Raw genomic sequence first — 27,279 nt, 5'->3', positions numbered from 1 at the left:
GCAAATAAGCCATTCAATTTATTGTTATCCAAATTCGACACTCTCTCATTGACCTCCATACAAAAACTGTAGAAGACAGATTTTGGCCTCAGTTGTACCTCTCGCTTCACCTCTTCCTCCCTGGTTAGATAAATGGGACACTATTATTATAGTCCTAATTATACCCCAATGGGTTTCAGAAATGTATCATGTGTTGGGCTAATATGTTGGATAGATAGATGTCTGAAGAGGTTACAGAAGACAGAAATGCAAAAAGTGTCCCACTTTTTTTAAATTCAGTCATATAACAGTACAAATAACAGTACTACAATAAAACAATGAACAGGATATAGCATTACAAGAAGCAGAGCCCTGCCTAACCTAAGTACAGGGGTCCCTAATGTAGACTGGATATCTTTCCTCCATTGGAAAAGCCTATCAGATTGTCCCACTTTAGCTACTCCAAGCTGTCCTATTTTAGCTAGCTATGGTTGGTAAAGCGGGACAACAACAAAAATACAGATTTATAAAATTGAAACATAAAATTGTCAACTTGTTTTATTTATTTTGATGCACCACTACATAGTATGCACATTTACATCACAATGTGGCACTGTGCATCATTTATGACAGTTTTATAACCTTAACATCAAAACAGAATAAAAGCTATGTCACTGATCATACCATGTGCTTCGGGTGGTGAGCTTCCTGTTTGAAGCTTGCTCTGCCCACCCCTATGATGTCACACCAACTAAGTAATGTGGTTTCTCTGCAAGGGCTTTAACAATAGCTTTAATTGTCTCTTGCCAGACCAAGAAATTAACACATCAGGAGTAAACTGTTATGATGTCCCAATCTTTCTGAATTCACCCTACCTCCTCTTTTTCATATAGGCATATCTCATGCCCTCTTGGGATATCCTTGTTTGCCACTCTTTGTGCTATAGGATACAAGATAGCCCCTGTGTTACCTGTGAGGAGTTATGCAACTTTGCAGTCAAGACAGATACTATCTTGTGATCTGTCAGCAGATAGGCTAACACTTACAATGCTCTTTTGCGCAATTCAAAGATGACCTTGTTCGTTTACAGTAGTGGCACTTTATTGTATGTGTTTTAGATAATGGGACTGGGAGGACAACGGATGGGTTAGTACGACTCGTTCATTGTTGGTTATATCCAAATACATGTCTGTTCTCCATATAGGTGGGCAACATAAGTGCAAGAACCGAAAGGAAAACGGGACACAGCGTGTTGTGGTTTTGCTCTGGTGTTTGCTATAGTGTCTTATACACCGCGATTAAAAAGAAGCGGCCCTCTCAGCAGACATTGCAGATTGCGCCCCTCTCGGTTTTACAAGCGGGCCTAAAGTGAACTTGACCATGGAGTCTGCGCAGTGCGCGATAAAACCCTGTGAAACCCTGCAACCCTACTGTCTCAGTATTTTCGTTTTGAACGAGACTGCGCTATTCCATCAATACCCACCAGGGCAAAACAAATCAAACACGTTCAATTTCAATGGATTTGGTTAGGATTGTTAGTAAAGAGGATAAACCAATGGAAGAATACGTGTTCTGCTATCCTAGCACCTCCACCATCCCGGCTTCAACTTGGCCTTGAAACTGGATGACGCAGCCACCAGAGCTTTTAATGCTTTGACCTTGAAACGCGCCCGGAAATATGTCTAGAGAGTGCAAGGTGGCTCGAGCTGGAGATCTCTTCTCTCGCTCATCGCGGCTCTATTTGTTACCGCTAACTGGTCTTCTCACACGCACTGCATTTCCGTATAACGAAGAGATTAACGAGCCACTGAAACCTACATCACTCCATTAAACCGAAAACACAATTCAGTAGCCGACGGTATGTTTTACCACAATGTCATCGGTAGCGTGGAAAACCGTGACGCTCAACACTCACCTGGCACGACCCTGAAACGCTCCATAGGCCTACCTGTTTTCATCTTTATAACTAGAACTCTGCTGACCTTGTATTTCCAGATATGGGGCTTGAAAGTGACTCGTAATAATATATAGGCTAGTATATCTTTCACCTTCATTCTACCGCTATTCCAGTGTATGAAATCAATGTAGAATCCTTATCGACCCGAGTTCTCCTTTTGAGTTGGTAAAGCCTATGGAATACACAAAGCTTGGCTAACTGAAAAGCCAACACACCTGATCGGTAGTCTTATGGTCGAGGAGATTCACATGTTGGCTTTGGGAATCGAACATGGAGAACCCCTTGCCTTTTCTGTACCTTTCCTGGATATGAAGCCATTGAAATGATCGAATTTTAGAAATATGGCCTTCAACGAATGTCCTGACTTTATGTAGCCTATTGCATCATGGTCACACGTTTATTTGTGTTTATCTTTTACAAGTTTGACCAGGTTCACCGAAACCTAGTTTCACTGAAGACCAAATGTTGACCACATCATTTGTAGCCTATGTGCAAATGTTATATTGATAAAGAAGGTGAGACGAGGTGGGTTTGTGCGTTGGTTATATAACAATGCAATTGGAATGTAGCCTCATTTGATATTAATTGTATTGTGTCCAATACATCTTCATGTTGTTATCGGTGTGTTATTGTGTCTACCTGTGATGTATTGGGAGTTCTGTTGGGTCGACGACCCATTGTAACTTATTGACCTGATGAACTGAATGTGACATTGTGCAATACTTTGTGTTTCTTTAAGAATGTATATTTGGTTTATGTGAAATCGAAGCTCGTTTTAATGTGACTAACATGGCATGTCTTTGAATAGATTTTATTTGGCATGTTTCAGAAAGTGAAATGAAAGTTCTATTTTATTCGATCTATTCATTTTCCCCTTAGAAAATCGTGTATAGCTGATAACCATGGCAGCATGGATGGGTTGTTTTACTAATGCAAAACATGTAGGAATTTCCTTTACAAAAATGAATTTTCCTTTGGAATGATGAGACATGCGACTAAATCACGACGGGTTAGAGGTATTTCTTAACCGAGGACAAAGTAAAACATAAAATACTATTTCGTTCACTGTAATCAAAGGTCTGTGAAGTTTGGACATGTTTAATCAAAACCAACGGATGTCAATAAAGATGTATTTAAAGTTTGGCTTTTGCACAAATTATGTTTGTTTTCTTGAAAACTAGGAATGGTAAAGCCCATCTAAAAATGTAGGCTAGCCTATATATTTATGCGAATGGACATTATTGTTGAACAATTGCAGGCTATAGGTTATATGTTTGTTGGTGTAATTTGTAAACACTTTTTTGATGTTCGTTTCCATAAACTATTGTGTAATATAGCCTGCTGCGTTTTAATAACTTTATTTTATGTTAAAGCTAGTGGGACATTCTGTTTTTGCTGTTTATTGTTAATGACGAATCGTTTGGCCATACAAAAACGCAAACGGTTATATAGTGAAGCATCTGTGCCATAGTAATAACGTCATCAGGAAAGAAATTGGTAAACAAAAATGTTAGCCTAATTCCATGGTGTCTCGATCTGAGTTAACTTGTTGATAGGTAGTGAGTGAGTGACTGGATGTTCTGCAACATATATATAGACGTCTTGATTAGAATTTGCGTTAAACATAATGCATTTCCCTTTGTATGTTAACTGGAAAGAGGTACACGGCCTCATCCCTGGGACAATAATGTGTAGGAAGGGCCCTTGTCAACAGAAAGAGCTACAGTATCTTACAGGGGCTGGTGAAAATTAGCCTAATCCGTCCACTGATGGGGGACTGGTAGCGCTCGAAAATACAACAGATGTGCAAATGGCTAGCGGCTGAAGTTCCATTGAAATGAACTGTAGGCCTATATATTTACTGGGATTCCATTGTGCCAATAAATGTAACATGTAGCTTACAGTTTTAGCAGCCCGTTAACAAAATGTTTAAGACTTCTACTTTGTGACACTTTGAGTCAGAGCGAATGTATAACGGACCTGTCAGTCAAAGGCGCGATTCAAGAGCCACCCTGTTGACTCTTATTTGCCAATTTCCTTTTTATTTTATCCTTTAGTGCTGCATCACGTTGCAGTCCGGGGAACATAGAAGAGTTACGTGCCAGGCCGCCCTGTGGTTCACTGGCTCTACCGCAGAAACATATTTTTATTTATTTGGCTTTACTTTCTATACCACAGTTTAGTTTCACATCACACTACAACAACTGGATAAGCCACATTTTTCTCACTTTATGGATTGGAAAGAATAGACGGGTTGGGAATAGGTCCGCATCTTTGCAACGTATTCTACATATCACCAATTGTTATTAGAAATCGGTAATGTAACGATAACGTTAATTGGATTTCTTTCCACATGGTTTCGATTTTTCTTGAATGGTTTTACAATTATTTTGTAGGCCTATTGTTACGTCACATAGGATGAAAACATTGTTATTTGCAGCGAAATGACAATGCCAGTCGAAACTAAGAGTCTATGCTCTTGGTAATGACTTTACAGACGGGTCTCCCTAGCCAGTAGAATGTCTGGGCATTGTTGTGGCGCATGGCGGTGGTCTGTTCCTCGAAAGGGATGTCTGTTCTGGTCAGACCACCAAAACAGACTGCATCTGCGCGCGCCATGGTCTCTGTGACAGCTCCCGATCTGTTTTGATTGCAGGCCCCGCGCCAGAAAACCCGGGTTTAAGACAGAACCTTGCTTACATTGCCATTTATTTTACAAGTTCATGTAAATATTTAATGTCATGTATTACCGTTTCAAACGTTTGATTTTGGAACATCTTTGTTGGTTCAAGCCATGTTAATGTGAGCAAAAAGAGAAAATCCAAATGTAGCCTGATGATTCAAACCTGATTCACAAAGCCGTTCTATTTGTGTCATAGCTTCATTGTTATAGGTTAGTTAGGCCTTTACACATCATGGTTAGCTACATAAGAAAATAAAAAGAAAATAGCTAGATATTTGATGACGCTAAATCGTGTCATTTCACGATATATATTGAATAGCTTTCTCAAATTTGTTTATGACTAATTAGGCTATAAAGATCAAGTTCAGCACCGGATGTGGATTATGTCTAATCTGAAAAGCTGAAATATCAATTTATGGATCACAGATTCTCCTTCCCGTAACATGAAATTGATCACACATAGGCTATAGATTGGACAGATAAGCCACATATAAACCACACACATAATTGTTGGTTAAAAAAACACACACTTATTTCAATATTGCAAACTTTCACCAAAAACTTTCACAAAAAAGAGTTGGGTTAGATGAATCAAGTTTATCTAGGAAGAGGATATACATCATGTAGAATCTAGGCTATCCTAACATATGTATTGATGTGTTTTAATGACATGTTAACATCTGAGTGCATGCGCAATCTCTGTCATAATATTATCTTTTTTTACATTTAAATAGGCAAGTCAGTTAAGAACAAATTACTATCTACCCTGATGGCCTACCGGCGTACAGTGGGTTAACTGCCTTGTTCAGGGGCAGAACGACAGAATTCTACCTTGTCAGATTCCTACCTTGTCACCTTTTGGTTACAGGCCCAACACTCTAACCACTTGACTACCTGCCGCCGGTGACTGCGATAGTTTATTAAATCCCTCATCCATCCAGAATATACAAATAACTACAAAGAAATAACTGGTTTGGATCTTGCCTATATAGCCGACAGGTTAAACAACATTGAGTACATTTGTATTGGAAATCATGTAGAATACTAATGTTAATCAATAAGGTTATGTTTTTCAACGTTTTTCGGCTTCAGATAGACATTGTTTGAGGCTTTATGTTCTGTCTCATATCTGACGTCTGATACATTGTAGTAGTATTTATTAGGATCCCCAAATAGGGGATCTACTCTTCCTGCTGTCCAAGATCCCTCATCCATCAAGAATATTCAAATAATAGGCCTACAAAGAAATAACTGGTTTGACGTGCTAATAATGCCTACGTTTGTTATTACTGTGTAATGGATCATTTGGACCCTGCACGCGATCTAGCTTTAATATCGAATTCGTAATGGTAGTATTTATACTGTGGCTGAGGCACAGTGCTTTTGACGTTTTTATTAACATTATTATGACGTAATAATAGATGAGAATGCCTATGGAAAAATGCTTCCTGAATTATGTGATTGCATCACAATAATAGTATTATGGCGCGAAAATAGGCAAGAATGCCTATGAAAAATGCTTGAATTCTATATGAATGAATCCTTGAGCACTTTTGTTGGGTTCCATTTATAGCCTGAAACAAACTTTGCCATTTGACGGCTTGCATTATTTCATTTAGGCCTATTATTGGTTTTACAGCGCTAACTACAACCAAATGACCATATTTTTCATGGCATTATACTGTACCAGAGAAAATAGGCTATAGGTAAGTCTAGGCTGGTTTTGTTTAGAATATTCTTGCTTTTTTCTCCTGAAACAATATATTTGGAAGGAGAGCCTTAAGGAGCGCCGTAAACACGACAAAGCAGACAAAACACTACGACATGCCTATACTACTTCACATAATGTTCACCCGTCTTCACCAAAAGTCTCCAAAACACGAGACTGGCTTGCAAATCCAACTTTCCGATTAGCCTACTTTTCAATGTGAGAGACAGAAGTGTGCAAAACACATGATGCATAAAATGTTTCCTTAGACACAACGAGAATAAAACGTTCGAGAAAACAAAATGATAGTAAAAGTTAATGCCCTCCAAAGCTTTCATTAGGCCAGGAATTCTCACCCCTCTTCCGCCCTTTTCAAGAACTCAGACGGGTCCTTCAAAGACTGAATAACCCAACAGACTCGTCGGCTAGACAGCAACTTTCAACTTGACCTTGGCCTCTAACCGCGTCTACCCCGTAGGCTATGTAAAAAACACCCGAGTTGCCAACCTTGATAACTGTTTTCTGTCTTTGCATATTGTAAACATGTCGGAAGAGAGGGATCTGGTATTTGTTGGACACACTGTCTATCCGAATTCTCACTCATTTCTTGAATGCTCGAACCTGTCGCTCTAATTTGAGTGATATGAAAACGGGGCATTTTGATTGAGAGAATCTCCCATGGATTTGAGCTTAATTATCTTTAGTTGAAAAATGATGGACGTATTCCAAGTCTATACATGTTTTTTTGTTGTTCTAAAGCCTTGTTTATTTTCCTTCTTTATTTCATGTCTCTTGGATGAGTCATCCGTGTTCCCCACAGTGGTTCGGTCTGTTCAAACACTGTTAACATTAGCTAGTAGTCCATCTCCATCGTCGTTTATGGGATATTGGGAAACGTGTCCTTGGCGACCATTCCTTACGCTATGTACTAATTATGTGAGCTGTATTGGGGTGTGTGGCTTTGAATGGATTATACTTTGTGGAATTAATATAGGCCCACCATGTACAAAATAATCAGCAATGACATTGTGTCATAGACATGTTTACACGGACTGCCTTTATGTGCGTAAAAGCAACGTGAATGGATGTATTTAAGTTGGTGAGTCACCGCAGTCTTTTGAAACCGTCTGGACTACTAGGTCCTTTTTATTTAGCTTTCCAATGATAAAATAAAAACCCTTTTCCAACCAATTTAGGTTTGATGTGTAACCGTATATAGGAGTGATATTTATATATATATGAGTGATATATATATATATATATTATTTTTATTTTTATTTACTCACGAAACCCTCTCGTTTTGAGCGGCAAAAAGACAAGCCAAATCCCTTGATAGGTACGGTCATCTTACAAAGCCGCATTTTTTCTACATTTAATTATCTGCACTGGGAGATATTTATCGTCCTCTTTGCATAGCCTATCACGTGGCCCCTTCTTGGCCAATAGAGGCGCGACCTTGGTGCACCCGGGCGCGTCAGAGTCGCTTACTCTCTCGGAATCAGTATCTCCTTTTTTCAGCCTCTATGCTTTTTTAAAAAAGAGCCAGAAGCCTCAATGCTGGATGTCGTGCTATGACAACGTCACTGCTCTTCCGTCCTCGCTGGGTCGACCCGTCGGTGATGTTCCTCTACGACAACGGCGGCGGTTCCGATGAAGTGAGCAAGAACATGGACGCTGGCGGTGGTGGTTTTGCGGGAGGCAACTTTGCGGCGAACCAATGCAGGAACCTGATGGCGCACCCCGCGTCCCTCGCTCCGAGCACGGCATACTCGTCAAGCGACGTCCCAACCTCGGGAATGGGCGAGCCATCCAAGCAGTGCAGCCCTTGCTCGGCTGTGCAAAGCTCCTCCAGCGCGTCCCTGCCCTATGGATACTTCGGTAGCGGCTACTATCCGTGCAGAATGTCGCACCACAGTAGCATAAAGTCGTGCGGCACGCAGCCCCCCTCTGCGTACGGGGAGAAGTACATGGACACATCCGCTTCGGGCGATGACTTCAACTCCAGGGCCAAGGAGTTCGCCTTCTATCCGAGCTATGCCTCGGTCCCATACCAGCCCGTACCCAGTTACCTGGACGTGCCAGTTGTACCAACTATGAGCGGGCCAGCAGAACACAGGCACGAGCCCCTGCTGCCCATGGAGAGCTACCAGCCGTGGGCTCTAACTAACGGCTGGAACGGGCAGGTCTACTGCACCAAGGAGCAGCCTCAGCTCGGACACATGTGGAAATCCTCCATACCAGGTACAACATAGGTAGAGAGCCCTCAGGTTTTACGCAATAAACCAGAACGACTTTTCATTGTGTTTGTTTTTGCTTAATCCACAACAAAATGTTAGAAACGATGTGTTTTCTGTAAAACGTTATAACGCGTGTTTGTAAATTCGTTTATCAGAATACACTCTTAGAAAAAAGGGTTCCAAAAGGGTCATTCGGCTGTCCCCATAGGAGAACCCTTTTTGGTTCCTGGTAGAACCCCTTTGGGTTCCATGTATAACCTTCTGTGGAAAGGGTTCTACGTGCAACCCAAAGGGGTTCTATCTGGAACCAAAAACGGTTCTTCGAAGGCTTCTCCTATAGGGACAGCCGAAGAACCCCTTTATGTTTTAGATGTAACCTTTTTTGTGTATGGCTTGTGAACGGCTTACTAAATCCATTTCCGTTTTGCTCCACCAGACGCGGTGTCTCCTGTAGGAGGGGACCTGAGCTCCTTCCGACGTGGAAGAAAGAAGCGCGTGCCATACACCAAGGTGCAACTGAAGGAACTTGAGCGCGAGTACGCGGCCAATAAATTCATAACGAAGGACAAACGAAGGAGGATATCGGCCCAGACGAACCTGTCCGAGCGACAGGTCACTATCTGGTTTCAGAACAGACGCGTAAAGGAGAAGAAGGTGGTCGTCAAAGTGAAGAGCATCAGCTAGTTCTGACTGACATACAACAATGGGATGGGAATAACACACACACACACACACACACACACACACACACACACACACACACACACACACACACACACACACACACACACACACACACACACACACACACACACCCACACACACACACACACAATATGCTATTCACGCTTTTTGATTGGAACAATTTAATCCTTATTTCCCACCGAACATGGTTCACAAATGTACTCTGCCAAATGCATGCCGGGACCTTTATGGAACGAAAATGTAGAAAACTCTGGACCTTCCATTTTCCTCCATGGTGTAAAATATTGTTTTCGGTGAATGGAGCCCAAAGCAAGGAGAAAGTTAGGGCCGTATAATTTTTGCAACTGGCATGCAATAACCTCAGGAAAACAGACACTCTAACTTCACCGTGTGGAGAAAAAAACCCATTTGGAAATCCCCAGGAAGTGACGGCATTTAGGATTATAGCTTCCACGGTTAAATATTAATCCGTTCCATTTCCCCTTCAACACTCCACTAAACACGTGCATGTTAATTTAAAGTTTAGCTTCTTCAAACGGTTCTCATGCTCTTACTCATAACGAATTCAAGGTGCAATCCCGCTTGTAATGCATACATAGTTGTCTGGGAAATGTGTGCCCATGTGAACCATATGTCTTTTATATTGTGTGTGTATTCATGTGGTTGTATATAAAGGTAAACTATACAGACAAAAATATAATATGTCAAGGCTATCTGTGTCTGTTAAATATGTAAAAGTATTGACACAAAAATCTGTCCCAATAAAACCCGGACATTGTTGAATCATACATATCCACGACCTCTGATTTGAACATCAGTCCAGTATATTACACAGATGGTTTAATTTTTGGTGTGACATTTTGAATGTCAGTCGTGATATTTTGTCATACCTATTGAAATGTGAAAGGATTTGTCATGAATTGGTTGAAGATATTCTGAGATTCAGAAGCAGTGTGAGAGGCTCAATGATCAGTGTGTTGGCCCAGTGTGTTGGCCCAGTGTGTTGGCCCAGTGTGTTGGCCTGTTTACCGTGTGTGAGGAACATGTCTGTCCGGCGTATGATTTTATGCTTGAATGCGGAAGATCCGGGTTTGTCCAGACTGTGTAGAACTACTCTGGGCTCTATCCATTTCGACGTTAATTCCAGGTGTCGCCTGAGTGCGAAGGTATTACGAAGTGTCTGAATCTACCTGTTGAGTGCATCGAAAATGTCTCACTCAAGCAAATAATGGAAGTGTTATTGTGTGTATGTGAATTATTATAAGGCCTATATCGCCATCTAGTGATGAGATTGTCTCAAGCACTACAGGTACCTATTAGTGGAGACTTGCATCTGAATAGGCCAAGTCTACTAGGCTACTTCAAGTAGTCTTACTACCACAGTCTGATAATAATAATAACAACAACAATAATAATAATATTAGGCCTATATGCGACATTTACATGATAAGGTTGTGGAAATATTTAGGAACAATACAAACATTAGCCTATTTGAAACGATAAGGCTACTTGCTCCAACAACTCTTTGTTTGGCCTATAGTGTTTCCTGTAGACATCAGTTATGTGTACGTTCAGTTATTTTCGATTATTTACATTCACTTACATGGTCTTGTTATTTAAAACATTTCCATAAGCATTCTTACTTATCATCACGTCGTGATAAGATGAATAGAATCTTTAGTCGGATGCACGTTGCCTCAGCCACAGCTAAAATATCACCACTGGTCACAGATTTCAACTATTTAAAAATTGCTTCCATATAAACGCTTCAGCGTCACAGAGGTATCAAATTTGGGGTTTTGAAAATGAGTAGAGCAATGTGCTGCAGATAATATCCATGCGGCGTTTATTGTTGTTTTCGATTTCCTTGAGGTCTTGCAATTAGCTTTGGTTTTTAAATGTATTTTCAATCATTTCTTCAATCATTTCGTCATCCCAAGGACAATGCATACATGAATATGTTTACCATTTTGGCATTTCTTAATCCCCAATTATGTGACTGATCATATTTTGTTATAACTGGTGACCGTCTCGCTATCATGTCTGCTGATAATAACAGGACTACAGTATCAGTGAGGTAACTTGATGCACAAGGCCATGAATGCAATACCATTTCAGCTCTCACTTTTTAATTTTAATGGAAAACAAACTAGCATATAGATTTGGGTTCTTAAAGCTAACTGTTTCAGTGTAGGCTGATTACATGCACATCTGTAGTATGTCATGTAGGCCTACAGCCCTTGAATGTGACATCGAGAGAAAAAGTGGGCCTCAGCATTTTGATTCGCTAATGCTGCAGTATTCCACCCCACCAGCCGTAGCAGTACAACTATTAGCCTATACGATTGTGACTAATAAGGGGTTTAAATGGATCATTTCAAAAATATCAATTTCTTAAATACAATTTTGGCTTGACCATACTCTGGTGACTGATAAAGATCATCATTTCTACCGTGTTGCCTACCACTTATGGTTATATTACTGTATTAGTGACATCATATCCGTTTAGTCTCTGTGCACTAGGTTTAGGCCTGTATCATAAATATATACTATTGCACAGCTCACTGGGCAAAAACTGGTTAAATCAACGTTGTTTCCACGTCATTTCAACAAAAAAACGTAAATGTGATGATGTTGAATCAACATGGAACAATTATATAATTTGAAAAAAGTCATCAACATAAGGGAATTTCGTATTTTTGTCACCCAGCTTTTAACCTGAATCCAATGACATGGTACAATGTTTTGGTGATTTCACGTTGAATTCACGTTAGTTCATAACTTATTCCAAATGTAAATCATAACTAGACGTCGAAGTGACGTCTGTGCCCAGTGGGAGACCATTCTGCAAATATAAAAAAACAACGCTGACATGAAACTAGCAAAGCAAACAAACACATGGTGATTATAGAAGGGAAGAGGTTTGCACTTACAGATGCCAAAAGCTCCTTGTTTTTATCGTCGTGATTGCAGGCTATGCACATTTACTACAAGCATTTCATGATCAAATAGAAAAAAATGAATCCTGTGGTCACTGAATTCAGCCAAAAAATATAAACACCTAGAAAAAAAGTGAATGAAAAATGTTTTTACAAGATGTACTAAAATTTCTCCCACGAATCACACTGTGCCAAGTGTGGCTACATATTTCAATTTCATTGAGGTAAGTTATGTTTGTTTTATGAATAAATATGCTGAGTGTAGGCTATGTCGCATTGCACATACAATGCGTTTAACGCATGAACCAGCAAAGTAAACCATAAAGCCTGTACAGGGAAACATACCAACATATTCGATGTTTTCTCCCTGTAAGAGTTTGTACTATCCATATTTTGTAAAGATATTGATTCCGTTGCTGCGGGAGAGTAGGCTTTAACAGAAAATGTATATGCTTAAAGAAAATGTAAGCATTTAAGAAAAGCCATGTCATAGGGCGTAGGGAAATAAAGACAACGTAGCCTACTCTACACATTATTGTAAGCTACCTGTAGCCTTGCCTTTTGCTATTCTGAATCAGTGGACATGCATGCATCACAAGTGTGAGTCCACTGATTCAGAATAGCAAAAGGCAAGGCTACAGGTAGCTTACAATAATGTGTAGAGTAGGCTACGTTGTCTAGCCACCTCTCATTCGGAATCACACATGCATTTGGATTAGAACCGTCTCGTCCTTATATTTTTGCTGGTTCAAAAAGTTGTTTCTATGATGACAACGATTAAACATCGTTGTAGATTTTATTTGTCATAGTCTATAGGCCTAGTCAAGGCAATACTAATGGGTTATCACATCAAAATGGTGTAACTAAATCTAACCCAAATGAGGCTATAAGCTTAAGGCCGCAAGTGCTCGAAATAAGTTGTTTATACTTGTATTTAATTGTGTATTAGGCTAATAGTAATACATTAATAAAATATGGTTTATGGTTGATAATAAATTATGATTTTTTGTTTATTAAAACATTTTTTTAATTGGTAACAAGCTATGTAATAATAACTGTTTAAACAATGATGAGCAAAACATCAATCAATGTGTTGTCCAAAATTCATAAAGAATTATAATGTAAAAATATGCTAATATATAAAGACATTTAACGTCTTAGTTTGTCAATTATTATTTATTAGACATTACACTATTCCTCTTTCTGATAAATTGAAGTCAGGATCAAGAATGCCTCAGCTGAGAGCACAGTCTGCGTGCGCTTTACACGGTTCAGACGCAAACACACGTGAACGTGCACACATCCCAGGGAGAGAAATATTCAAACTGTGGCAGGCGGCCAGAGCAGAGCAGAGCTGGACTGGATTCCATATTTGACACACTCCCAGTGCTCACTGCAGCATTGTTGGAGTTTTGCTGCCACCCAAAGGCAAAACCAGGAATGACAGCTTCTGCAAATAATCCATGGAGCAATTCAATTTGGCATTCCCTGTTGCGTAAAATGAATTAAATGGGTTGAGAGAGCTTCACATTACTCACTGTCTTGCTTGATTCACGCTTAGCGGCAAATGGGCAACGTGAAGTAAGAAGTACATGGTCGTCTGTAAATCTTTTTTGCTGCGTTATCAAATCAACCTGACGTGTTTAAAGGCTATATCATTTCACTATACATTTTCCATTTCATATCTGCACTAAAAATTGTTGCCTTCTTCCATGGAGTACGACTTTTTTAATCCGTTTTAACGGCTGTTGGTGTCTATTCACACAAAACAAAAACATACATTTTTGTAAGCTTTCAAACATGATTAATTAAATAGAAATCCACATGAATAGACTATATGTAGGCCTATTGTATTAAGCGAATAGTTGTCTGCTGGAGGAGCAGCCTATACTCTCACACTGAGCCTCGCTCTCCGCAGTTTGTCAGGCGGGGAGGAGATGAGTAAAGGCCGGGGCTAATGGTGTGCTCTTTACTTTGACCTTCACTGTCTACCTGGGTAATGGAGACTATGGCGAGGGCTGTAATCTTCAAATGGCAATACCCGAGATATACCGATGGCGTTTTCCATATGCCTTGCCTGCTTGCCAGAATAGCGCATACAGTTGTGCCTTAACCCGGTCGACAACGTGGGATACTCCGTTTTAAAAGCAGTCAACTTTAGGCTGGTAGACACCGTGGGATACCGGTGTTTTAACAACAGTTAAGCAGAGGATCTTGCCCGAGACTATGTTCACCACGCCTCTGTAGGCTGCGCTCATGCCCTGGCCTATTCATTTACTAATTTGTGTAAGCGGTGGTATTTTATCCTCTGCCCATATAAATCCGTAGGTCTATGCTCAATTTCCACGAGGAAGGTCTATGGACACCAATACATGATTTTGTAGTCCTCTCCAAAATTAACCTTGTGTGCGCGCAAAGGAGTCAGGCTGTGTAGTCTATTCTTTAAAAATGTGTAATTAGGTCTTACTTACACACTTTGTTAGTCATTTGTGTCTTAATTACATGATGCTATTGTTCTCCACTTTGTATTGACTGAATATAGGTAGCCTATTCATTCGTTTTCTTGGGCATTTTGCTTTGTTGTCGATGGAATTCTTTGTTATTTTGAACAGCAACACAGATCATATAAACTAAAGAATAATCTGACCCTACGTATCATTATAGACCCATGCGGTTCGTTTTCGTTTCATACCAATCCCTACATAATTTCTTCCCGTATTTATTTATACTCTGAACTCTAAAACATGATATTATTTTATGCTATGCTATACTTAGTTTCATATTTAGTAGTCTAGTTGAACACATTGAGTTGTATGTTAGCTAGACTATATTCTCTGTTACTATTCTAGCCTAAAAGAATATCACGCAGAACATAGGCCTACAAGCAAGTCATACACACGCCATTTTTTTATTTTGTTACTCAGATATAGGGTGAACTTAGAATCGGAGAGAATTAGCGTATGTATGATTTAAGGCCTGTTTGTAGGCCTATGTTCGGCGTGATATTTATTTCAACTATAATAATAACGGAGAATGTAGCCTAGCTAAAATACAGCTCAATGTGTTCAACTAGGCTACTAAACATGAAATAAAAAAAGGCTACAGTGGAGACATAATCTAGCTTTTGATTGAGCTAAATGTCGAATTGACCCAAGGAACAGTGCACGCGTATACATTGTTGTCACACCTCTATATGGTCAATTCATTTTACTATCCCATTTTTTTATTTCACCAGTGAATAATGTAATAGAATAATCACAAGTGACGTCCATATGAGAAAATCAAGTTCAAACGCAAGAGATGCGTCGACAAAAAGCAGGCCTGTTTTTGTTGCTTCTGTCGTCGTCAGAGAAAACTCTGAATGGGCAAATTTGGATATGCATAGGTTGCTGCCATTAGTGGGTCTACTTTACCCTATTTTAGACTACATGCCCAAACTGCTGTGAATCCTATAGAAGGCTATAAAATGGAGAGAAAAATACGCAGTTTTGTTTCACAATTTATTAAGCTATAGCCATTGCAACATTATTTACATAGGCTAAGCCAAAGGTCCATGGCGAGATTTTTTTAAATGTAGCTTTTGCCTTGTGAAGTTATTTGCGCGCCAATTTTGAGCTAAATCGACAATGATTATAACCCATATTCCAACACAAGGTTAGTTCGGTTCTTGCGGTTGTCCACTCTCCATCGCTGATGTCATTTTACATGTTTTGTGGCACTCTGTCCATGGGAGTTCGATGAGAGACTGATATCAGTCGTATCCCTTGAATTGACCCAAGAGATAGTACGGCTAAAGCCACGTCCTCCCATTGACCATGGAGTTGAATCGTGTTCCCACTAGTCGAGGTTTGTCCTTGTGTGGTCCCTCCTCTGTCCCTCTGTCGTCGCCATCGCCCTCTCCCAACATTTCTGTGACCTGTGGATAAATCAACAGTTCTTTACTGATTTAAATAAAGTTCACGCCTCCTGGTATCTTCGTGTTTGTTAATTCGTATTGAAGTACATGCCAGGGCTTTTTGCTCAAGTTTCATATGAATATATCTGTGTAGTAGTAATCGCCCTCCTTGACGCCCTCTTCGCTTATAGTCATAGACTTGATAACGGCCTACAACTCAACAGCCAATATGGGATATAAGTTAAAAAACACCTATATTTTTTTTTCTTCTAATCTGGGCATGAGATAATCGTAAACTACATTTGAGTTCTACTTTTTACGAATCAACATATGGAAAGGAAGCACATGTTTGTATGGAAATCCAGAGCAGTCACGTTAATGGTAAAGGCGATGTGTTTTGTGTTGAGGCTGTGCGTAATTGAGTAGCACCTATATACAAAATAAAAAAAGGTCGAATACTGTTCATTAACTGTTAAGTTTCAAGTTGTAATGTCACGTGCACAAGTACAGTGAAATGCCTTTCTTGCAAGCTCCAAACCTTTTATCAATATCAATATAGCACTAAAATAACATAACCTAGAACAAAAACACACGATCAATACAAATAAGAAATAAAAAGAACACGATAACGTAAGAAGCTTTATAGAGGGTCAGTTCCAATACCATATGAACAATGTGCAGGGATACTGGAGTGAGAGAGGTGGATATGTATCGGGGTAAGGTGACTAGGCATCAGGATATACCATAAACAGAGAAGCAGCAACGTGTATTAGGATTTTATTTTTGCACTTTCTCTATGCACACTCACGGGACTCTACTCACTCACGCACCCTGACACTCCACACACACATAATATGCTCACACATTTATACGGACTCTACACAGAGATATTCTGGGTTGGGGTTAGAATGAATGTTATTGTAACGTGAGAATGGGTTGATGAGATAGATACATTATGCATATAGCCCCATTGGAGGAGCGTATTCGAGGTTTACTTTGAACATGTAAATAATCATTCAACTGCAATTGCTGAATATGTATAGGACATTACCAACGTTTTTCTTTGAAAACAGTGGACTTTACGCCTAATGCAAGGTCAATTTAAGTAGCCTGCGCCATTTTGTTTCCCTTTCATCGACTCTAAGCTGAACAAATAAACGGTACACAAAACATGGTACACACCACTTTCTGAATGGTAAAATCGCACTTTGATCAACAACAAAAGTTAATGATTGTCAACCTCTAACTTGCTATTATTGTGTAGGCTATCAATAATCCTTGAGCTTTAGTAGTACGTTTAAATTTGTAAGTCGCTCTGGATAAGAGCGTCTGCTAAATGACGTAAATGTAAAATGTAAATGTAATTGAACAACAAAGACAGAAACAGTGTAAAATGTAGGGACATTTTAAAGACATATCCTCGGACAGCAAAGATTGAATTGTTTCTTCATGTAAAAAGATTTGTGCCATGTGTGCCATATTTGTCAAAGGAAACGACACCAATACTGCAAAGTATCTAATATTGACTTAGATATGTCTAAAGTTAGTGTTTGGTCTTTCTCTTTAATAATGCTTGCTCTGGCAGTCCTTTCACCTTTATTACCACCAGTGGGACTATATAAATGCCTATTCATATCCCTTTGTTGAGAACAGATCTAGTGAAGTGAATATTTTACTGTGCGTAAAGTGCATTGTTTAATGTAGCAAATGGAGAAGACTATAATCAATGTGTTCTTGATCATTACAATTCTCTGAAGTAATATCAAGTTTCCTACTAATCTCAGTGTAAACTTACTGGTGTCTAGGGCTCTACTGAAAACTACACCAAAACATCTGCTATTCCAAAGTCTAGGACGCAGTCCACGAAAGTTAAGTTCATTTTTAGACCTCACTTCACACATGCAGACGTCGATCGGTCTGGTAACCTAAAGCCACCTTCTCCTTTCCTTAACTCACAGAGTTGCTGCCAGGAGCTGAAAATGCATTTATAATCAGGGAAACTTCATCCGGGGCATACCGTGCCCTTAAATGGCGTCTGCAGTCCTCACTTTAAGGGCCTACCCCGTGGGCGGTGACCCTGTCCCTCCCCCGAACTTGAAGTCGACCGCACAGACAAAGCTATGGCGTGGGGGGCTTTTACGCAGAAATGCCGTCTCGTTTTTTGGCCACGGAAGAAAAGCCACAATAACTAAAGAGGGATGTCGTAGGGTCGACATGAATCAAGTGTGTTATGAAGCGTCTTCCTCGAACATAAAAACTGTTTACATGAAATGTTGAAACTTAAATGTCTATCTATTTCTTGTTTCTGACTTTAGCTAACTATTTAAAAAACCGGGGTCAGTATAGACATTGTTTACATTGACAAAAAAGTGTTTGCAGCTCATTTCAATTTTGATAAGAGTAAGTTAGAATCTTACCTGTTTAGGTTTAGAATGTCTATTTTTTTTATTTGTCGCTGGACGACTTTGGCTCCTTAGTCCGTGTAGGTGGCAACTTCCTAACACGCCTGGTCGGTTTGATGGTGTCTGGCGGAGATGGAAAAATAGGAGCTAAGGCACTATAAAAACTCAGGTCTGTGCAGAGCAGCCCCTGGTTTTCCTGGGCACCCTGTGCTCAATTACGGCTTAGCACAAGTCGTAGAATGTGTCTGGTTTGACGAAGAGGCGGAGCGTGTGGTCGCGACGGCACGGTGTTTGTTTGTGTCCCCATAATTATTTAACGTGACGATGCATGGACGGATAATCAGGGATATTCTAATGCTTCTCGTTTTTTATATTTTGGAAGAGGGGTTTAGCTCATACTTACCGTTGCTTTGTACATGTTATGCTTTCGAAGTCGTATTACATTAGGCCTACATGTGTCATGTTGGCGCGTCCTGAAGCTCCGTGTGTGTGGAGGGAAAGGCAGAGTAGATTTGGGTAAAGCGCTGCGGGACAAGGAGAGAGTCCCCGCGGTCCTAATCCGTCCTCTAGTCGCTCGTTCACAGAACATTGGAGTCAGATTCCACAGTCTCACAAGGCACAACACACCACTGTGGTCCTTCACACTGTTGTTGTGCTTTAGAAATAAACGCATAACACGCAGGGAGACTGATATCTTAGCTATCCTATAGTCAAGACAAGAGGATAATGCTATACTCTTAGGATTGTAATGAAAAGGTATCATCAAATAACACACTCCAAAAGGATACATCTAAATAGATGTTGTTTTTTATTTCAATGCGACAACTTAATTGTATAATATACTTTATTTGGTTGTTAATGATTCATATGCATATGTGTTTTCATTCTATTTAACGGTTGCAAAATGGGTAGGCCTACAACACTCGTGAGGAAAATGCACTTTATTGTATTTTGTGTAATTATGAGATAGAGCGGTGGCCTTTTTTAATGTTTAAGCATTAACCTTTTTTGACTAGTGTTCCACCTTTGGTTAGATTGTCTATACATCACGTGTTAATGATGAAGTAAGTGTTTACACAACATGGTCTTTAGAACGAATAATGGTTTCGAAAATAAGTATTGCCCATAGGCCTACGGATTCCATGAAAATTGTTTAAACCTTTCTCGGGAAATTGGGTTTAAACGAGGATAATATCTGGAGAAATCATTAAAAACAAAAAGTTGATTCAACATCAATGCATTCCACAATAGTGGCAGTTGTAGTGTGTTGGCGTTCTAACCAAGAATTCCAATATTGTCTGGACCGCTGAAGGGGGCTCAGTCGGTAAAACCGAATTGTATTATATTTCACAATGTCTTGTAGATCATAGAGAAATGTTTATTTACTCAATGCATAGAAATATCTGTGCGTGAAACGGGAAGATACGCATTGTGCGATCTGTGTGTATTAATATTCTTAGCCTTACTTATACGCGGTGAGAGCTATATTCGTATAGGCCTATCATTCACAAGTGATGGAGTTCAAGCTGAAAACAATCTAACTGTGTAGTAGAAGCCTAATTGTGTAACCTAACTAGTAATGAACTATAATTTGTATAATATGTATGATTCAACAAATGTCCATTTCCAATTAGGCCTTTTATTGGTCTAGCTCTGGGTTTTTCCAAATATCCAGACAGACACCCACAATCGCACATTTCTCTCTATCTATTTACATACTTCCTGCGTTCCAATATGAAGTAAGCCTACTGATCCAGTGGTTCCTTGGTTATTGCTGTCGTAAACAATATTGTGCAATATTGGCAACTTTTTAAATACCGTTTACAAAACGTCCGTTTTTTTTTAGGTGGCAAAAGTGAGATGATCTAGGGGTTTGGATTATTGTAAAAACCAAGCGTCGATATGAGCTATGTCTGTTGGTGTTGTATACGTGCTGCACAGCCTAAAATGTCTGTTTGGTAGCCGCGCCGTCGACACCTGCCTGGAGACAGGGCCAAACATGAAGGCTTACTTCAACATGACCCTGATTGACAAATGTTGCCGTGAAGCCAAACGGTCATGATATAATGTTGTAAAGTATGAGCACACACCTGTGAGAAACATCAAACATAACAAGAAAATAATATTTTAGTTGGTGTTTTTGCAACTGGGGCGGCAGGTAGACTAGTGGTTAGAGCGTTGGGCCAGTAACCGAAAGGTTGCTAGATCAAATCCCCGAGCTGACAAGGTAAAAGTCTATTGTTCTGCCCCTGAACAAGGCAGTTAACCCACTGTTCCCCGGTAGGCCGTCATTGCAAATAAGAATGTGTTCTTAACTGACTTGCCTGGTAAAAATCATATTCAGTAGTATTGGATAGATAATGACTTTATTATCCCCATGGGAAAATGTTGGTTGCGGCTCTGTGCATACATAAAAACACATAAAGATAGACAAGGAAATATACAGTTAGAAAAAGTGCAATTCATGAGCGATGAGTGATTGTCTGTACACTACTCACTGGGCACAGATGTCAGTTCAACGCGCGATTTACATATGGTTGTGTTGTCAACGTGAATTCAACGCATAATGAGCAAAAACAATTCACCATGTCATTGGATTTAGGTTAAAATTTGGGTGTAAAAAAATCGAAATGCCCTTACCTTGATGACTTTTGGCAAATCCAATTAGTTTTCCACGTCATCACATATATTTTTGGGGGTTGAAATGATGTGGAAAAAACGTTGATTCAAACAGTTTTGCTCAGTGGGTATACACAACAAAACACCATGTCAACTACAATGTTAGCTGTAGGCCAGCCCGCAGGTCCCACTGGTCGTTTTCAACATTCAGGAGCCTTACTGTCGCTGGGACAAAGGATTGCTTGGTACTATTTCTTTATGCCCTGGTGGCCTGTATCGTCTCCCTGAGGGGAGTAGCTCAAACTCCTGGTAAAGAGGACGTCTGTGGTCCATCAGTACATTTCGGGCTTCTGTGAGGGCTCTGATATCATAAATGACCTCCACACCTATTGATTGAAATGCTAGTCCTTTGGTCAAGTCCAGAGGATACAGATATTACACGTGTTGGCACGCCTCAAATGCATAAGGTTTTTACCAAAGACGACATCAAACCCTCAGGAATACCATAAAGCTTACAAGACGCATGGATTCAACGAGCCCTCCAGATTAAATGTCGAAATGCACATAGCATCTTTAAAATTGATATTGAATCAGGTTAATCCTTCGATAGCAATATGTCACTTCTCTACATTTTAACAACCAATGCAATTATATTTTTTTCTCTGACTTGCAGCATATAAGGGAATTAATTTTAGACCGACATAGCGATAAACCACCAATGTCAAGCTTCAGGACAACTTGCAGTCTGTCCCTCACTCAAACTCACACTCATTCACTGAATAACTCCTCGTGCTCGCGCACGCGCGTTCACACTGACTCGCACACACTCACACACCCTCTCTCATTGCGCACACACACACACGCTCTCATACACGCGAAAGCTGTCAATTTCTGCCGCTGGTCACGTGACCCACGCCTCCCTGGAATGGATGTAGATTGCTCTCCACGTCAGCCTACGTCTAAAAATTTCTGCCTCGCGGACCTGCTTCAAAGAGGCAAGAGCCAAGGCGCTCCAGAGCCATGTAAAGGGCGGCTATAGAGGCATGACCCACATAGAGTAGTAGAGTGAAGGAGTGATGGATTTTGACGAGCGGGTCCCCGTCGGTTCGAACATGTATTTGCCCAGTTGCACCTACTACGTCTCGGCGGGGGCAGACTTCTCCGGTCTACCCTCGTTTTTGTCCCAGACCCCGTCTACTCGGCCCATGACATACTCGTACTCCTCTAACCTGCCTCAGGTCCAGCCCGTGAGAGAGGTGACGTTCAGGGACTATGCCGCCATTGACGCGTCCGGTAAATGGTCACACCGGGGGAACCTTCCCCAGTGCTACCCCACCACGGAGGACATGGTACATCGGGACTGTCTGTCCTCGCAGCCCACCATGGGGGAAATGTTTGCCAAGAACAACCCTACCGCCGCTGCTGCGTATCACCACCACTCCGGCGCGGGCTGTGCAGTGTCCAATTTCTACGGGAACGTTGGCAGAAATGGGGTGCTGCCCCAAGCCTTCGACCAGTTTTTCGACACAGCGTACGCCAACGCCTCAGAAACTCCGTCGTCTAACGACTACTCAGGGGACAAAACGGCCACCAAGCAGACAAGCTCCGCCGCAGAACACGCGCCATCGTGCCGGGAAACGGAGGGGAAGGAGCCGCGCGAAGATACCAGCAGCCCGGAGTCCTCTTCCGGCAACAATGAGGAGAAATCGAGCAGCAGCAGTACGTATTAAGTCAGCACCCTGGTTATGAGAGAAAGTTTGCAATCTAGCGCGCTGCAGTTAAATTTTTTATATGCTGTTTTATAAGCGTATAAGGTTTATATAGGGCCTGTAGATTTCCCCCAACAAAACTTTGTTATAAACTACAGGATCACGTGCTTTGAATTGAAATTGGCTGTGAAAGACATCAGGGCTAGTGATTTTTCTAAACATTCCCTAAAGTATATAAAAAAAGCACGTAGTTATGACTGTGAATTGTAATGTAGCCTTAACACTCCTGGTCGAACATTCATCTTTTGAATCATAAATGTAGCCTAATTTCACGGGTTTCTTGGCGTTAAAATAGCACTCGCGTGTAATGAGGGTGGTGCCTCTGGTTTAGAGGTTAGCACATTGGAGCTCGTGCCCTAAAGCAATCAGGCAGACTGTGTTTTACACTAGTATGATGTTAGTTACTAATGTGAGAAATCACGACGCTGATCAAATATCATCTATTGATGTGTTATTACTGTTTATATTATTTTTAAATTAATTGCATTTTGTCTATACATACTATAGTCTTACATGCATGCTGCAAACTGCAAACTGTCAATGATCATGTATCAGTGTTCATTCCTATCCAGAACACTGCATATGCTATTTCATGCTTTCATATTGTAATTTAAATCACTGCATAATTAAGTTGTAGCAATATTTTCTTTGGATTGATTTGGCCAATGCGTAATTATAGTCTACCTAAAAGCCTATATAACCTTGCTTATAAATCCTATAACGTAGTCATGGATGATTTGAGATATTTCGATTTTTTTATATGACCGACATTTTCTTCTCTTCTAGATGGACAGAGGACTCGTAAAAAAAGATGTCCTTATACAAAATATCAGATCCGGGAACTGGAGCGGGAGTTCTTTTTCAGTGTGTATATCAACAAAGAGAAGAGACTGCAGCTCTCTCGTATGCTGAACCTCACCGACCGCCAAGTGAAAATCTGGTTTCAGAACCGAAGAATGAAGGAAAAGAAATTAAACAGAGACAGATTACAGTATTACACCACGAACCCGCTGCTTTAGGAGTGACTTGTCATATGCGTTTACAGACTTATTGACTCGCTGTGGTCTCTTTCCCCTGACATATGTGTCAGCAACAACAACACAACAACAGCAATGGCTGTAGCTGCAACACGATGCTCAACTGTTCATTTCAAGTTCGTGGACAGGCAGCAGAATCTCTCCTGATTTCAACCCGTTTGAGAATGAGCATGATTTAACTGACACACTGACGGCATTTTGGCCATCAGACTTTGTTTCAAAAAATATTTCTGCGGATGTTGTCCTCACCAAGACTATGAACTCTTTCTTGTGTATCCTAATATTATTGTGACACAGTCGCCTTCATTTTCTTCTCACAAGGCGGACAGCCTTATCAGTCTACCAATGACTGACCGAGGTGATTAAAAAAAAACATTAAAAAGCCTCTTGTAAATTAAGTTTTCGGTTTTTAAGATCGTACAAGTGGTGACGTGGTAGGCCTATAGGTTTCCTGTGACAGTGAATATGTGATGTTGTGCATTTAATAATGGAGGCTAGGACTTTGGTGTGACCAAATAATGAGACTTGGGAGGGTGAGATTGTAAAGCGTCTTTTTTTGTACGGTTATTTATTTTGTAGCCACTAATTTCCTAAAGAATACCAACTGCAAAGCTTTATCAGTAAAATGATAGGGATTCTGTGTTAAATTGTGTTGACCCCAAACCGTGACTAAGTCATTCTACCATTGTAATAGTTTCAAAACAACACATGTAATCTGGCTGTTTATATTTTGTGTACTTGATTACCACACCCAATTTGGATTTGAATTTGATGTTACTGCACGGAAAGCCCACAATGAGAAGAATGTTAACCCCATACAGACAGAACCAGATATAAGCTTGTTTAACCTCATTGCTGTAGCAGCCTATAGTCGAATTGTTGCCTTGCGACATGCGTGTAGATAACACAGGTAACGGACGCAACAAGGCCGCAGTCTTTTGATAACCAGATTGAGAAAATATGCATCCAGGTTTTGTTCAAATAGGACGAAATCTTTTTTCCATTATTCACAGGTCTTCATGTTTTTCATTGAAGTAACATGAATGTTAAATGCGTTTAGAATATACTGTCAGGGACATAATCTTGGATCAACTGCTTGTTATGTCCGACACATTCTGTATTATCCTATATTTCCAAATTAAAAATGAAAATATTATTGAAGGAATGTACAAATGTGACTGGTTATTGTACTCAGACTCGAAACCGTTTTGAAAGCTGTTATTTCCGCACACTTTACCTTCGCATAGGCCTTTTACGCACAACTCAAAACATTTTACGCACAAAAATAAGACAATAAAATATAATTTTGAATTGTTCAACCTGTTTTGTTAATTCATAATTGATAGATTAAACATCCAACATTTGGTAAGTATATTTAAGAGTAATTTACTAGAATTTGAAACCTTATTCGTGTGAACTATATTTATGTGAGAGATTTATTGATTAATACCATTATTTCATCAAGCTACCAAGATTACTTATTTATCGTAAACGTTGATTTGCACATACATGTTAGGCTACTAATTAGTTAGACTTATATTTCTTATTTGTGTGAGGTTCTATTTTGTCATGACTTTTGCTCATTGCAATTTTATAGGGTGACATGCACGCTTCCCACTATAGTCAAAAACTGGTTGAATCAACGTTGTTTCCACGTAATTTCAACCAATACAATCAATGTGATTACGTTGAATCAACGTGCAAAACGGATTGGATTTGCAAAAAGTCATACATTTAAGGGATTTCTTCCCCACCCAACTTTTAAAGTAAATCCAATGACTGGGAAATTGTTGGTTGACTTTACGTTGAATTCACGTTTGTTGACAACTCAACCAAATTTAAATCAAAACTAGACGAACTGATGTATGTGCCCAGTGGCTTATCGCTCAATGGAGTTCATTCATTGGCTTTGAACTTTGAATATTTTTGTCTCAGTTACCCACAACGCTGTGGTAAACAAGCCTAATACAGTCTCCATATGCATCTAATTTTAATTCACATACTTCTGACTTGTCTCTCACAGATAAGATTAAAACCACCCCTTCTTCCACAACATCCTCCTAAGTGAGAACCGCCATATTTGCTGTTATTATGACTCTGTTTATGAGTGCCAGCCGCAGCGCAATGGCGTTCATATATGACAGTCAAATGGGCCATTAACGCAGGGAGAGAGAGGCTGAAGTTTATGGTTGCCTCTCTCCGCCATAGTCCGGCCTAGCCTTGCCTGGCTCATCCTTTATGGCGAGCTGGAATTCCGTCCCTAATTACTAGACATCCTCCCCGTTGCCGCAGCAACGCGACCATAAAACCTGTCTGAGAGTCTGGAGCATTTGTACAATTGGAGTGCAGTGCAATAAACCGTCTGAGACCCAAGGTTATTCACTCTCTTACCAAGGAGACGAGAGCGACGATTGAGGAGAGGACGGATAAGAAAAGCCTCTGCTCACTGGCTACTTCGACTTCATTTGAGAGTGCATTTCCCCCATTGCAGGTTGTCCTCCTTGGATCGGAGTAGTGGCCATGGCCTGGTGCACATTCGCAGACGCTTCCTCCTGCCACCGGGCGGCGCTGTTGAGATCAAAGTCATTGCCGTGGATCTTTTCATCTGCAAGAAGAACCCAGCGTAATAAACCTTCAAGATTCTCGAGGGAAACTTGAAACGCAGGTAAATTCTCGAACAAAGCCCTTGCATAGCCTCATATTCTGTGAGATTACTTGCTTTTCCCGTAAGTCGATTATTTCAACAGTTTTATTATGCCCTGCTGTATTTAAATATTTATTTAATTTAGCTGTTTTGATAATTCGGTTGCACATGTCAATTTGGTGGTCAGCATTAGAGAATGATTGGCAGTAGAATTGTTGAGGGCCTAGCTAAGATATGAAATGTAGTAACCTAATAATGCAACACATCTGTGTGATGCTGTGTGCTCTGCTCATTTTGTTGGACTTGTATATTTTATATGTAGGCCAAGAGCATGGCTCAAAATATCTTGTAAAATCTCTGCCCAAAATATCCAGCACACAGGCCTAGTTTAATATATCGATGTTATTTACAGGCTGAAAGTATTCTTTCTCAATCAGGGACAGATGGAATTAATGTCTTATCTGAAGTTTTTCATTATTAAATATTCAGTCAGTGGGTGTTAAATATATATATATATATATATATATATATATATATATATATATATATATATATATATATATATATAGAGAGATATATAATTCATGATTTTTCTGATGACCTGGAACTAATGTACGCCCTCTTAAATCACAAAAATCACCTATGAAGTCACTACTCTCACTCAAAGCTTGGCTTTTTGGAATCAATCTGCCTTTGGTGTCCTTC

The 27,279-nt window shown here is 40.1% G+C and overlaps 2 protein-coding genes and 1 long non-coding RNA gene across 3 annotated transcripts; 2 read left to right on the top strand and 1 right to left on the bottom strand.

The window, feature by feature from the left end:
• The first annotated feature begins 7,867 nt into the window (after window positions 1-7,867).
• Window positions 7,868-9,278, top strand: hoxa13 (homeobox A13). The gene is given in 2 exon segments (NM_001139564.1): window positions 7,868-8,568; window positions 9,001-9,278. Coding segments are annotated over 2 exon segments (918 nt in total). The 5' UTR covers window positions 7,868-7,898; the 3' UTR covers window positions 9,249-9,278.
• Window positions 9,279-15,694: 6,416 nt separating this feature from the next.
• LOC106588851 (uncharacterized) lies at window positions 15,695-18,902 on the bottom strand. The gene is made up of 2 exons (XR_001324722.3): window positions 18,521-18,902; window positions 15,695-16,124 (listed from the first exon to the last, which is right to left on the bottom strand). It is a non-coding gene; the product is annotated as an uncharacterized LOC106588851 (long non-coding RNA).
• Window positions 18,903-22,043: 3,141 nt separating this feature from the next.
• hoxa11ab (homeobox protein HoxA11ab) lies at window positions 22,044-24,246 on the top strand. Its single transcript, NM_001139565.1, is given in 2 exon segments — window positions 22,044-22,843; window positions 23,680-24,246. Coding segments are annotated over 2 exon segments (876 nt in total). The 5' UTR covers window positions 22,044-22,200; the 3' UTR covers window positions 23,913-24,246.
• The last annotated feature ends 3,033 nt before the right edge of the window (window positions 24,247-27,279 follow it).

Source organism: Salmo salar, chromosome 27 (assembly GCF_965601325.2).
Source record: "Salmo salar chromosome 27, fSalSal1, whole genome shotgun sequence".
NCBI lineage: Eukaryota > Metazoa > Chordata > Actinopteri > Salmoniformes > Salmonidae > Salmo > Salmo salar.
Note: the sequence above shows the minus strand (reverse complement) of the source record. Positions and strands in the feature narration are given on the sequence as shown.